The 14,779-nt window shown below is 42.1% G+C and overlaps 1 protein-coding gene across 2 annotated transcripts in view; it reads right to left on the reverse strand.

The window, feature by feature from the left end:
- Positions 1–1,605: 1,605 nt before the first annotated feature.
- Positions 1,606–14,779, reverse strand: part of IDO2 (indoleamine 2,3-dioxygenase 2) — a 57,550-nt gene continuing 44,376 nt past the window's right edge. For both annotated transcript variants that reach the window (XM_010999254.3, XM_031440055.2), the window contains 3 exons: positions 11,469–11,520; positions 3,533–3,681; positions 1,606–2,340 (listed from right to left, as the gene is read on the reverse strand). In XM_010999254.3, the coding sequence (XP_010997556.3) occupies positions 1,985–2,340; positions 3,533–3,681; positions 11,469–11,520 (557 nt within the window). In that variant the 3' untranslated portion in view covers positions 1,606–1,984. The remainder of the gene's footprint in view (positions 2,341–3,532; positions 3,682–11,468; positions 11,521–14,779) is intronic.

Here is a 14,779-nt window from a genome sequence, read left to right on the forward strand (position 1 = left end):
AACATTGTGTCTCAAAAGCATTGAAGCTGGTAACTAATTGTAGTTTGAGGAGTCAAGATTTTTCCTAAGGGACTGTCTGATGGAACTGAAACGCTACCGCCCATTTTGGTCTTTCCCGCGCATACAACACAAAATTCAAACCTCGGCCGGCTAATGCAAGCCTCGAAATTCAAAGCAGGCACAAGTCAAAATTCAAAGTCAAAACAACAGCTTCCTAGTATCACTAACCGCTATCCGGTCGGCGCCTAACAAATGAGAACTCTCTCAGGGAAAGGCCCGTCGAACTGGGCCCCCCTGCCTTAGGGAGGCCCGGAGAGGGTCGGAGGGGCCTCGGTTGTCCCCAGGTACTCACCCTGGTTCTGGTCTGAGGGGCCTCGGTGTCTCCGGGTACTTACCGTAGTCCTGGCCAAGGGGTCGTGACGTCCTCAGCAGCCTTCTTGTCTCTGCCAAGTTTTCGAGCAGCCTGAGGTCCCGAAGAGGTTGGAAGGAAGAAGGAAGAGTCTGGAAGCCAAAACGCCTTCAGCAGCTGCTGGGCTCAGAGGCCTCTGCTCCTTAAATCCCACCTCGGACTTCCGCCTCGGAGCCCCGCCCATCGGCTACGGCGGCCCGAGTGGTTCAGACGCAGACTCCCTCCTCTCCCGTTCCAGGGGCCCCGCCATCTGGCCTCCTCGGCTCCCCCGACCCTCCGCTGTCACATGGGAGGCTGGCTCAGGGGTTGCCATTAAGGAATCAGATCAAGCCGAGGTGTCTAGGTGTAGGAAAGAGGTAAGAGAGGGGTGTCGAGCCCCACATTGGGTCACCACGTTTGTTGCTGCAAAACCGGCCTCTGCACCCCGAAAGCCAGGTTGGGACTCAAAGGCAGAGTTTAGAGAGAAAAAGAACAGCTTCCTTGCTTTGCCAGGCAAAGAGGGAGTCACAGCAGGCTCGTGCCTCATGTGAATTTGACTTGGGGTTGGGTATTAGGTTTTATAGAAAAACTGGATGGACCAGAAAAGGTGGTAACAACCAGGGCTCTTTACAGGGGCTGCTACCTTCCCCTTAACCTTTGGGTCATCGGGGAATCACGGAAGGGCTGTCCATTCTTCTGAGATTATCAGCCCATTACCTTCTTCCTGGAGCACAGCCTCTGGGTTAAAACTATTGTAATGGAGAGAAAGCCAACCACAGGGTTTCTTAGTCAGAAAGAATCGGCAAACAGTTTGAGCATCAGGGAAGTTAGTTTGTTTCCTACTCCAAATTCATTCATTTTACAAATACAAACATTCAGTGCAAGGAGGAAGAATGGTTCTTCTAAAAACAAAGAAGGAAACTAAAACAGATGTACAAATTTGTGAACCTCGTGGACAACGTCTCACCTGTTCCCATGTCATTAACTACCCATCTTCATGCTGGTGATTTCGGAGTCTGCTTGTCAGCTGCCTCTTTCCTCCACATCCCCACTGAGCACTTTCAACCTTCTGCCCCCAGATTCTGCACATTCAGGGAGAAAAGGGCTGGAGTCCCTGCTGTGAGCCCTAAGCCAGTCCTCAGAAAGAACTTCCTAAGTTGGTAAGTGAATGAGTGCATGCATGCATTTTTTTTTTAATTTTTGAGACGTGAACAAGGTGATCTGTCACAAGCAAATTTATTTGATTTGTTGAAATTTAGGTTGATTTTCTAGCACTTCACAAACAGAATAGGGGAGACACCTGGCTCCTCGGTGGGGGTTCTGATTGAGGGAATATCCGAAGCTGTTAACCAGTGATCAGGTAGAGAAGGAAAGGTTTCTGGCTGCGAAAATTCTCCTCTGTGAAGACCAACAGCTCTCAACAAAGAAGAAGATGTTCTATGGAGCAAGGACGTGAACAGGGCTGAGGTCCCTTTGAGAGTCTCCCAGGAAGAACCCTGGCCCTCATTCTCCAGGCTCACCTGCTATCCAGTGGGGAAGAGGGTTAGGAAAGACATGCATTGGCTGGGTTTGCATTGCTGGGGAGAAGGCAGCCTCTTAACCGCTTTGGTGGAGGATTGCCTCTAAGGTCTTATCCCTGACGCTCTTCAGGAATCTCAGAACCACAGTTCCGCCTGTGCCCCTCTCTTCTAAGGCCCGAGGTGGCCCTGGGAGCTGGCTTGGCCTCCTGCCCTTGGCTCTGGCTGCAGCTGTGATGAGGTACTTGGTCACCATGGCGATGTGATAGCTGCGCAGTGCCACGAGGGCCTCCACACACTGGTTGTAGGCTGCCAGAAGTTGGCCATTTCCGGAGGACAGAATGTGGTCCCTCAGTGAAGGAGCAGAGTGAATTTCTTCTATGAAAGCCTTATGGGAAGGAGGCATGTAGTCCCTCATCTTGTGCAGAAAATCAGCTGAAAGAAACCAAGCAGAACAATGCTGTACGTAGCACCACACGCAAAGATAAGAGAGTCTGTCTGCTTCTGCAGACGTCAATGCAGCGAAAGCTGTTGCTCTCATCCTAATAGGAAGGCTGGCTTGTAAACTTCAGATACTTAAAATGCATATGTCTGAGGGTTGACTGGAGATAGGAAGGGAAAAAGGAGCCTGTCTCAGGTAACGAAGTTGAAAATAGATCTAATCAATCAGTGTCTAAATATTTATCATCCGCCAAATGTGGGCAGAACATCTTGCCAGTCACTGGGAAGGTTATCTGCAAATGGAAGATGTGAAGCCTTAAACTGCTGAGCTAAATAAATATGCCACTGAATATTGTTTCCTGTGTGCTGTGTTTTGGAGGGAGTGCTAAGGAAGAGAAAAAATTGAGTTTCTGAGAGCAAAGAGATAAAGAGTGAGCATGTGTTCCAGTAACAGCATCTTGAAGTCAAGTTGTTTAAAAATCAAGTCAACAGATACTTATAGGAAATACAGAGAGATGATAGATTATTTAGAAGAAATCCATTCTAGGATTCCTATTACGCAGAGTAGGTCAACTACTAATATCACCAAATCAGAAGTCAATGAAAAGTGGACTAGTTCCAGAGAGCTGGCTTTTGTGAATGAGACTGGACTCTAGGTCATCACGTTCTAGCCACTTTTTTTTTTTCCTAATCCAACTGGAAAACTCTCTACTAGGAAGTCTGTATCACAGCTGTCTCGATGCAGTAAGGAAATTTGGCTTGATGCTGGCAGTAAGGAAATGAGCGATTTCAAGTTTGTCAATGGCAGGCTCCCTGTCTGGGTCCACACAGATTTGGCTTGAGGCGGCATCATGTTTATGGGCAGGGGTTGCACTGGAGAAGCTCAGCCCCACCACCAACTAAATCCAGACTTGGCAACATAGCGTCATAGCCTTCCATCTCCAGATCTCTCTCCTCCACTTTAGAGTAAGGAAGCTACCACCTAAGGAGCCAAACCAAATTACAGGGAACAGCTGGAGACAGAGCCATGTTTTAAGATTTGGAAATAAAAACCCACTCTTCAGATCAGCTCTGCTCTTAATTGACTTGACACTCATAACCTATCGATTATCGATTGGTAAAAACACCTTTGTCCTTTCTCCCTGTTAAGGAAAAAAAGAGAAAGAGAGAAAAATGTCTGACTTACCGCTCTCCTCGCTGTGATGAATGCCTAAGAACTCATCAAAGGCCTGGAGCACTGTGCTCTGAGCGGTGCTCCCGCCCGAGTATCGCAGGGGCTCGTTGGAGACGCCTTCATAAATCAACCCCGCAGGCATCGCTGGGTTATCCTTCCACCTAGGCAAGAACAAGAGTCAGAGAGAAGAAGTGGGAGCTGGAGTTAGGAGTCTACTTTCTGATATGGAAACAAACATTGAAGAAGAAAGCCAACATCCTTTCAATGGCAGCCTCGGGGCCAGAGACTGGCTACCTTTGTGGGATATACACTAAAACATCAGCTTGTCCCCAGCCTCAGAACAGACCAGCCCTTCTCTTTCCTCGTTCATAGGATTGTTCCAGAGGAGTACAAGATATTTAGAGAGGAATCCTTGGCATTGGTCCTAGGATATATTCATTGGGAAGATTCAGTTATAAAGATGTTATCAGTGCTGATCAATGGGAATAATTAATATGGGGGCTCTGGAAGGTGCTCTTCCCTCCCTCTGCTAATCTCAGCCTTCATGGCCTGATAGCTGTAACTCCACAAGTAGAATTTTGAAAATAACACACACACACACACACACACACAATCTTTGCCCTTCCCTAAAACAGTTATAACTATAACAGCTTTCGTGTTAATCTCTCAGTTCTAAATACTACCTGACTTCATGGAAATGCCTTTATCAAATACTTTGTTGGCTGGAGGTGTCAATACTAAGTGTGGTAGCAAAGAGAACACAACACAACTCTGCAGGTCACCAGAAGCTACAGCCAAGGACATGAGGAAGGACTGGAACTGAGGCTCAGATTGCGTGGTTTTTCCTTCCTTCTCTCTCCTCTCTTCTCGTCTTTTCTCTCCTCTTCTGTCGCCCTGATTCCATTTCTTCATCTTTTTGTCTCTGAGTCCCTATCTCTCTGCCTCCAACTCTGTTACTCATTTCCCTGTCTGATTTTTTAATTTTTTAATTTAATTTAATTTTTTTTATTGAAGTAGAGTGGATCTACAATTTTGTCAGCTTCTGGTGTACAGCAAAGTGATTCAGATATATATATCTATATAGATATATATAGATATATATATAGATATATATATAGATATATATATAATATTATATATTATATACATTTATATATTTATATGTTATTATATATGTCAACATATATATGTTAAAGTATATATTATATATATATTCTTTTCAGATTCTTTTCCACTGTGGTCTATTACAGGATATTGAATATAGTTCCCTATGCTATACAGTAGGACCTTGTTGTTTAGCTACTTTATATATAGTAATGTATATCTGCTAATCCCAAATTCTGAGTTTATCCCTCCCCGACTCTTTTCCCCTGTGGTAACCATAAGTTTGTTTTCCATGTTTGTGAGTCTATTTCTGGTTTGTAAATAAGTTCATTTGTGTCATATTTTAGATTCCATGTATAAGTGATAGCATATGATATTTGTCTTTCTCTATCTGACTTACTTCACTTAATATGATGATCTCTAGGTCCATCCATGTTGCTGCAAATGGCATGATTTCATTCTTTTTATAGCTGAGTAGTATTCCATCGTGTATACATACCACAACTTCTTTATCCAGTCATCTGTAGATGGACACTTACGTTGCTTCCATGTCTTGGCTGTTGTAAATAGTGCTGCTGTGAACATTGGGGTGCCTGTCTCATTTTTTACAGGGTCTTGAACAATCACGGAGTGTATGTGGGTGACTCCACAAGGAGACAGAAACAGCAGCACCAAGATCACATCACCTTTGTACTTACAACCCTTTACAGTTTCTTCATCACAGTCACATCCATTTTCTCATTTGTCCTCTCTGGACTAGGTCAACGCAGGCATTTTTAAACCCATTTTACAGCTAAGGAAACAAAGACTCAAGGCACTAAGTCTCCAGGGTGACATTGTTAGAGAGTTGGGGAACCAGAACTCATACCCCAAACTTGTAATTTTCTAGTTTCATTTCCCAACATCCCCAGATGTGAATTTCTACTTTTACTAAAGAACAGACTCTGTCTTCCTCTTATTGCCAGGAACAAGATGTTGTGGTCGGCTTAAATATCAGGCTTTCGTTGCTGTCTCACCTTCTTCCTGTAATTCTAAAAGTCCTTTTGCTCAAGAGCAGGAAACACACACATCACGCACAGACAAGAGCTGCAGACAGACGGCTTGGCTTATGTCCATGACCTTCTCCAAATACTTTCCTGTGGTAGGAAATGCTCTTGCTTTCATCTGGAGCTGTTCTCGGTTGTCTGTTCTATGGTTTCACTGAATGGCCTTTGCAGGTGGAGGAATATCACTCTAGAAACAGACTAGGCACAGAAAGCTGGGCAGGAGACACGCAGGAAGAGCGTGGTGGGGAGGATTCTGCGTCTAAGATCACAAGATGCTGTAGCTGTTAGGAGAGAGGGGTTCATCTGCGGCAGATACGGAACTTACTCTCGGCTTTGATGCTTAGTAACTCTGAGCCTTGACGGAGTTAATTCACCTCTCAGAGCCTTGGTTTCCTCATCCAAGTTATATTAGTATCCACCTTATTGGGTTGTTGTGAGAACTAATTAAAATAATACCTGCTCAGTGCCTGGAAAATACTAAGCATTTGATAACTGTTAGCCATTTTATCATGTTATTCGGAGTGTGTTGTAATCTCTGCTCCCTCCAGTTCATCATTTTGTAACTTTGTATAAACCCTTCTGAGTCTCAGTGCCCCTGACATGTACCTACATCCTAAAGCTCCTGGAAGAATCAAATGGATGAGGGGCAGGCTTTAGCTCAGTGGTAGAGCACATGCTTAGCATGCATGAGGTCCTGCGTTCAATCCCCCGTACCTCCATTAAAATGAGTAACTGAAGACTAGGAATAGACTTACCATATGACCCAGGAATCCCGCTCCTGGGCCTATATCCAGAAGGAACCTTACTTCAAAAAGACATCGGCACCCCAGTGTTCATAGCAGCACTATTAACAATAGCCAAGACATGGAAGCAGCCTAAATGTCCGTCAATAGATGACTGGATAAAGAAGATGTGGTATATTTATACAATGGAATACTACTCAGCCATAAAAACCGACAACATAATGCCATTTGCAGCAACATGGATGTCCCTAGAGAATGTCATTCTAAGTGAAGTAAGCCAGAAAGAGAAAGAAAAATACCATATGAAATTGCTTATATGTGGAATCTAAAAAAAAAAAAAAAAAAAAAAAGCAAAAACAAAAACAAAGCATACAAAACAGAAATAGACTCACAGACATAGAATACAAACTTGTGGTTGCCAAGGGGGTGGGGGGTGGGAAGAGATAGACTGGGATTTCAAAATTGTAGAATAGATAGACAAGATTGTGCTGTGTAGCACAAGGAAATATATACAAGATCTTGTGGTAGCCCACAGCAAAAAAAAAATGTGTGACAATGAATATATGTATGTTCGTGTATAACTGAAAAATTGTGTTCTACACTGGAATTTGACACAACATTGTAAAATGACTATTACTCAATAAAAGAATGTTAAAAAAATAAATGAGTAAATAAATAAACCTAATTACCTCCCCCCCCCAAACAGAAAATAAGTTAAGAGTCTAATGGATTCCAGAAATTTCTGGTGACTTGTCAGAGTTCAGGGTACTGGTCCAATAGGATTTCTAAACAGCATTTCATGGGGCAGAAATATGGAAGCCCTGACAGCTACTGCGTGGCAAGTGGACCAAACACAATGATCACGCTTGTTCAGATTTTTCTCCATAATCCTGTTGATGGTCTTGCATAGCCACTTTCTACTCATATTATATGATTTATATAGTGCCCTTCTCTTGCTTCTTCTGTTCATGACCACTTCTAAGTGCTGGACCCTCTCACGACTCAGTCTTTGGGCTTCTCACTGCTTCCACTTCCCAAGTGATCTCATCTAGCCTCGTGGATTTACAAGTCAACTATATTAGGACTATTGACAAATTGGCACCTATGCCTGGACCTCTCCCCTATAGTCCAGTCAACTGCCCACTGGACATCTCCATGGGAACAGATATGTCCCAAAATGACCTCTCAATTCCTCTCCTTCTCCCAGACTCATTCCTCTCAGAGTCTCCACTGTAAGAGAAAACAAAATGGTGGCTCCATTCTTTCATTGGATCTGGCTGCAAACCTTAGAGTCCTCTCTGGCTGACCTCTTTCTCTTGTGTTCTACGTGCAATCCAACAGCAGATCCTGTCAACTTTACCTTCAGTCCACATCCAGAACTGAGCATTTCTCGAGGGCTCCACTGCCACCACCCTAGTCCAAGCCACCACCCTGAATTGTAGTTGTAGCTTCTAAAGTGCCTTCCTTGGCCCATTCTATTTCCCACTCAAAGGCTGGGGTGATCATTTGAAACTTAAGACAGCTCATGTCATTCTTCTGAAAACTTGCTGGAGCTGCTCATCATATTCAGAAAAGAAGTCAAGGGGCCTCTACCCACTTCTGGTCCCCTCATCACTTGTATCTCTCATTCTCCCCACGTTTACTCCACGCAGACACTGCTGGACTCAGTACAGCTCTTCCTCCAAATGTATTCCCACCTCAGGGTCTCTGTGATAGATGCCTGGGTGGCGTACTCCTCACCTTCTGATAGTGGCTTAAACATCCCTTAAAAGTGTGGCATTCACAGATCACAATAAATAGCTAAGACATTTCAGCCACCACCCCAACACTCTAACGTGCCATGGCCTACATTATATCTCCCTGTATCACTTCTTGCTATGACACATTTAGTGGGATACTTGCCTCTGTTATCTTTATGTATTCGTTATCTGTCTCCCGTGATCAAAATATAAGCTCCACGGGAATGAAGTTTCCGTTTTGTTTTACTGTTCCATTTCCCAGCACCTAGAGCTGTGCCTGGCATCCGGCAAGCACTCGCTAAACATTTGATGAATGAATGAATGAATGAGAAAGTAGCATGCTATAATTAGATATTGTCTATCTAGAATATGTAAATCCAAGTCTCTTTCTTGGAAGGACCTGGCCAGCTTAAAAGAAGGCAATAGAGGAAAAAACAGCAGGAAAGTTAAAAAATAAAAATAAAAGGGAGGCGCCTACTTTGAAGACCCATCTCCTCCCCCTGTGATGAGGTTATTTGGAAGAAGGAAAATCAGGTTTTCCTGAGCAGCTCAGGAATTGCTCCCATGCATTCTAAGACTCAAACTGCTGTTTGTGAAGAAAAGGAATTATTTTCCTTTCAAATCTCTGTCGGCCAGGTTATTTTTAGCCTTTTTTGTAGCATATTTCTAGCAAACTCAAGAAAAGAGGAAGTTTAAATAGAAAAAAAAAAAAAGAAAAGGAAATGAGATGACATTTTTTTCCCCACAGGGGCTGATAACTTCCCTGAGAAATTTAACATGAATGAGAAATAAAGGGACTATGCTTCATTAACCGGTGGAATTTCTCAACTCCCCTAAGTAAGAACAATTTTTAAAAGAAGTAAAGAAAAATAATAAACCAGGGCAAATCAAGATCACAGGAGCAGATTTAGATTTTTCAGGACAACCCCCCTGGGGACTCTCCACAATCTAGATGTTTTTGGCCATCAGTACATTTAGGATTTGATACTGGCCTCTTAGGTGAGCTATGGGAGATATGTATTTTTGAGATCAGAAACAGAATGCAGGCATTTATGTAGATCACAGATAAAATGCATCTTATCCCAGAACTTATTTAAATGAACATGAAGTCACTTTCTGGTGCCTAATTATGATAGGAATTCTAAAAATGCTGTCCCAAGACTCCCATTCTAACTCCTAGAACTGTTAACATTATGTGATAGCATGTCTGTTGATATGATATATTATATGGCAAGGCTAAAGGTACTTTGCAGGTGTAATTAAGGCCACTCACCAATGACGTTAACATACGAAGTAATCCTGGATTACCTAGGTGAGCTTAACCTAATCACACAAGACCTTAAAAGCAGAGCGTTTTCTCTGGCTAGTGGCAGAAGGAGAAATCCGAATTAGTAGAAGGATCTGAAGTGATGTCACTGGATTTGAGGAGCCATGTGACAAGGGGCATGGAAAGCTGAAAGCAGATTCTGTCAGGAAAGAAAAGGAGACCTCAGTACCAAAACCACAAAGACCTGATTCTACCAAAAACCTGAATGAGCCTGGAAGTGAATTCTTTCCCAGATTCTCCAGATAAGAGCTCAGTCCTGCAGATACCCTGACTTGGGCCATTTGAGACCCTCAGAAGAGAACCAAGCCAACCTCACCTGGACTTGTGGCCTATGGGAACGCGAGATAATACATGAGCATTGTTTTAAGCTGATAATCTGTGGTAATTTATTACTGGAACAGTAGAAACGAATAAAAAGTCACAGAGCAAAGGGAAGCACAAAGAGATTCTTCAGAATTAGATGCCTCCTAAATTCTAGTCTATTTAAAATGTTTAAGAAATGGCCCCTTTTTTTCCCTCCCCTCTCCTCTCCTTCCAAAGCCTGTCTGCATGTTTTATGTAATATTTGTTGCTAGAATCTCTATTCTACCATCAGATCTTTCTCTTGACCCTGACTACAAGCAAAATATACAGAGAGCAAGAAAACTTCTACAGGGTAGATAATCCTTCGTGGGGGTTTTGGGAGTGAAGGGTACACAGGGAAAGGCTAAATTCTGAGACACACTCTCAATTCCATTTCTTTGCTTTCACCATTTCTTTCTCTTCTCCCCATAAACTAGGTACCCATTCCTCTGGACTTACTCTCTCAAAACCATCTTGCTTTCACTCTCTACAGTGAGGGATCTTCACCCAGGCTAGCCTCCCTTTAGACTGTCTCACACTATAGACCTACCCAACCTAGAGAAAATGCTTACTACACATTGTCACTCCCTTCTTGCGCCAAAGGAATATAGCACTAAATGTACCAGCAAATCAATAAATCTACTGATGTTGGTATTCAGCATGAGTCTTGCTACATCCAGATACAGCTTCAGACTCTTGATAACAACAGGACTTCAGGCACATCCTAGTGGTCAAGAAGGCATTCTAGATGATTTCTAGATGACAGCTGGATAATGTCTAGATGACATCTGCGTGGTATCTGGACGATGTCTGGGAGATAGCGAGATGTTGTCTAGATGACATCTGCGTGGTATCTGGACGATGTCTGGGAGATAGCTAGATGATGTCTAGATGACATCTGCGTGGTATGTAGAGGATCTCCAGGAGATATCTAGATGATCTCCAGACGATAGCTAGATCGTGTCTAGATGATATCTACATGATATCTACACAATGTATTTCACATGTTTCACCTCTTCCATCCACTCCAGCCACCTTTCACTTTTCACCATTAAAACAAAAACAAAAACTTCATTTCTCTCAGTTATAGTCAATAGGAAAGCAATCTCATTAAAACATGTCAAGGTATGACTAATGTATATAAAATAAGAAATGTATCTAAGAGTAGAGTTCTCTAGTTGAAAAAAAATTGCAGGCCATGGGACCAAAGAGGACCCAGGAATGGGAAAAAAATGTCTTGGGGTAGCTATTCCAGGCATGTTAGGAGGAAGCCTTTAAGCTACTGTCTGTGCCGCCATCTGCCTTGATCACAAGGAGGAGAGTGGGTATAAATGACAGAGCTTTGTGGGTGGCACACTGGGCCTTTTTCCCCTCTGTCATCAAGGTGGCTTCCTGAGAAAGGTGAATACAAATGAATGTAAAGTGATGGTGTAAAGACAACTGCTCTAACTTAAATTTTACCCTCTCCGTGTTACTTCTCATGCAGAGGTCTCCTTTCATCCGAGCGTGCGTCTAGGTGATTATGTTGTTAGCAAGGGGTTACTCGGTGTGTTTCTTATTCTAGGAAGCTTCTGTCTGTTTCCCCCTTCACGAATTTGGGAAATGCTATGGATGCCTCATGCAAGAAAACAGTTGAACTATACTCACCCAGAGAAGAAGACCCGGATGACTGCATAAAATACGTCTGGATCTGCATAATCTGCGGAAGCAATCAAAACGTGAACTTTACTACAGGCAAAAAAAGCAATTGGTTCCATGTGCTTGTGTTCTGCCGCCCTCCTGGGGCCGCCTCCTCTATCTGATCCTCACAGAAACCTGGAATGAACACAGCAGCAGGAGAGGGAGGAACGTTCCCTCTGTCGTCCCCCTCGCTGGCGCTTGCAGAAGTGTTAAACTCTTCCAAATGCTGCCCTTCTTCTATTTGTGGTCCTTCCCTCCTCTGTACTTAAAAACAACCACAAAAAAAGAGATCAAGGCCATCTTTAAAAAATTAGTATTTTAAACAGACATGATATTTGAGCGAATGTGGGAAGATGAAAGGAGAAAAGCAGAGAAAGAACTTCCTCTCTCAAGACTTTCAGAAGAGAGGGAAACTGAAGCCACGGATGCTCATGAAAAGTTCTGTAGAGTCAACAAAGGACAGAGAGCGGAGGGTCTCCTGTCCAGGGTTTGTCACACCTGCTCACATACAGGCTCACTGAGCTGCACTCATCAGTCTGCACAGCTAGTTTTGAATCTAAGCCAATGTGTGGGAGTAATTGATTCCACAGTTTATTAACTTGTGTATAAGGAAGCGCATCCTCACATTGTGATAAATTTCTTTTCATCAATTTTTGAAGGTTGTTTTCTCTTCTTTACTCCATGGGGTCCCCCTGTGACCTGGCATGTTTCTCTTAGCCAGATTCCTGTCTATGTCTCTTTGTTTCTGGGAAAAAAGAAACATCTTTTTTATTAGACCTAAATAATGATATCTCTAAACCATCGATTTACCCGTCCCACCATCACACCTGGTCTCTGGTCCTCCATCTCTCTTTGCCCTGAAGCCCCCTGGGCTCAGGAAACTCACACCTTCCATCCATCTCAGGGCTTTCTCAGGGCCTCTGAGTCCTGTCACATCCTCTCTGCTCATTTGCAACAGCGTCTTATGTGCTGGACCTTTCTCTCGACCCCACTTCTCAATCCTTCCCAGCTGGCGCTCTGTTCCCACAAAAATACTATGCAAAGTACTATGTAAAATTTTTGCTGAAGCGGTAATGACTGGCAATAATTTCATGTTTTAACCAACTTGTCCTATTTAAGGAGGAAAAGGCAAATGCTTATTTCAATAGATGTAAGATAATTTTGATGTAAAATTTTTCGATAGGTATAAATAATCCATTCATGATTAAAACAAGCAAGCAAAAAATGTTAACTAATTAGGAATAGGAGGTAACAACCTTAAACTGAGCAAAGGAATCCATAGAAAGCCTATAGTACATAGTATACTTAATGTTGAAATATAAAAATCAGTCTTTTAAAATATGGGGAAGAAAACAAGTGTTAGCACTTCTGTTCAACACTGTGTTAGGAGTCCTAGCATAAAAGTAAGAAATAAATTAGAAGAAATAAGTTATAAGTATTGGTAATGAAAAAATAAAACAACATTATTCTCAGATAATACGATTTCTACATAGAAAACCCAGGTAATCTACAGATCATTATGAAAATTAATAAGAGTGTTTATCAAAGTTGCTAGATTCAAGGTTAATATTAAATATCGATTTCATTCTATAAACCAGGAACAAACAGGAATTAGTTAAATCAAAAGATAACATATTCAAAACAAAAATAGAAAGTAGCTATGAATAAAGCAGAAGATACCTAAATCTTTTATCTTGAAAGAAACTGAAGAAATTTAAGAAAAATCCTTGTTCATGGACAAGAAAACTCAGCATCAATATCTAAGAGAAGAAATGCACATACAGAAGATTTTCTATTTGGAAAAATTTCAGGCCATGGGACAAAAGAATCCCCAGCGATATAAAGACATGGTCTGAGGGGAGCAGGTTAATGTGTTTACGCTGGTCTCCGCCTCTCCACCTGCCTGGATTATAAGGCAGAAGGGCAAGATGTAATATCAAATTCAGGTCATTTTTCTCCAAATTAATATGCAGATTTAATGTAATTCGAGAAAAATTCCTAACGGGCTTTCTATTGGAATTTGACAAGCTGATTCTATGTTTACACGAAAGGCAAGGGTCAAAGATGGGAAAGGCGTCCCTGGAGAATAGCAAGGGGAGGGGCATTTTCTCTCCCTGAAAACGGGAAACACCAGGAAGCTATAGTTCCCTTAAGACAGATGGTACTGGAGTGGGGAGCGACAGACAGGCAGTGAAACGGAACAGGGAGCCTGGAAACAGATCCCATCTTCTACGAAAATCTGCTGTAACACTGTGCTCATAGTGTAGATGAGTGAGTGTTCACAGAAGGGAAATCAAATTTGTTTCCTTTGTCATCCTCTATATAGATAATTATTCTTTAATTATTAAAACTGTGTAACTATAATATAACTATTACAACTATAATGAATTATCTAATTATATGTGTATTAAGGCCTGAAATATGAAAGACAATTTCAGAAGAAAATGTAGAAAAATATATTTAAGACCTATGCTTATGAAATAATATCTTATGCAAGACCTTCTAAAACATAGCCTTTTACAAAAGAAATGATACTTTGACTATATTTGAATTAAGAACTTCTGCTTTCAAAAGGTAGAATAAGACAAACTACAACATTTGCAATATATAACTAACAAAAATCACCCTCCAGAGTGTACAAATAAAAGAATTAAAAGCAATAAGTAAAAGAAATGAATACATGTATGTTCATGACTGAAGCACTATGCTGTACACCAGAAATTGACACAACATTGTAAACTGACTATACTTCAATAAATATATATATATATATATATATATATATATATATATATATAAACAAAAAGGAACAATTAAAAGATAAAAGACTTTTAGAAAAATTAGGAAAGACATGCATTTCACAAAACAGGAACAGGAGCAGTGAGCACGCAGGAACACACGCGTACACACACACACACAGAGAAGATAGTTCACTTGCTAGAAATCAGAGAAAGGCAAGAGCAACATCACCATCGTGGCGGAATACGAGTTTTCTGCCCTTTCCCCCAATGAACATTGATTTAGACGAGTCACCACCGTGGATAAGAGCGCCTTTGTGGGAGTCCCAGCACACCACTGGAGCGGAAAAAAAAAAAAAAAAAAAAGACTGGATGCATTGAAGAGGGTGAGAATTTCATGTCACTTTAACCACATCGCCCCTTCCCCAGCGCAGCTCAGTGCCAGGGGGGACCTTCTCAGCCTGTGATTCCTCGCGCGAGGGACAGTGCGTGAGGGCCTGGCTTCCCCGGCTGCAACAAATGCTGCAAAGACACCCATCT

The sequence above is a fragment of the Camelus dromedarius genome, chromosome 22 (assembly GCF_036321535.1).
Source record: "Camelus dromedarius isolate mCamDro1 chromosome 22, mCamDro1.pat, whole genome shotgun sequence".
In the NCBI taxonomy this organism is placed as follows: domain Eukaryota; kingdom Metazoa; phylum Chordata; class Mammalia; order Artiodactyla; family Camelidae; genus Camelus; species Camelus dromedarius.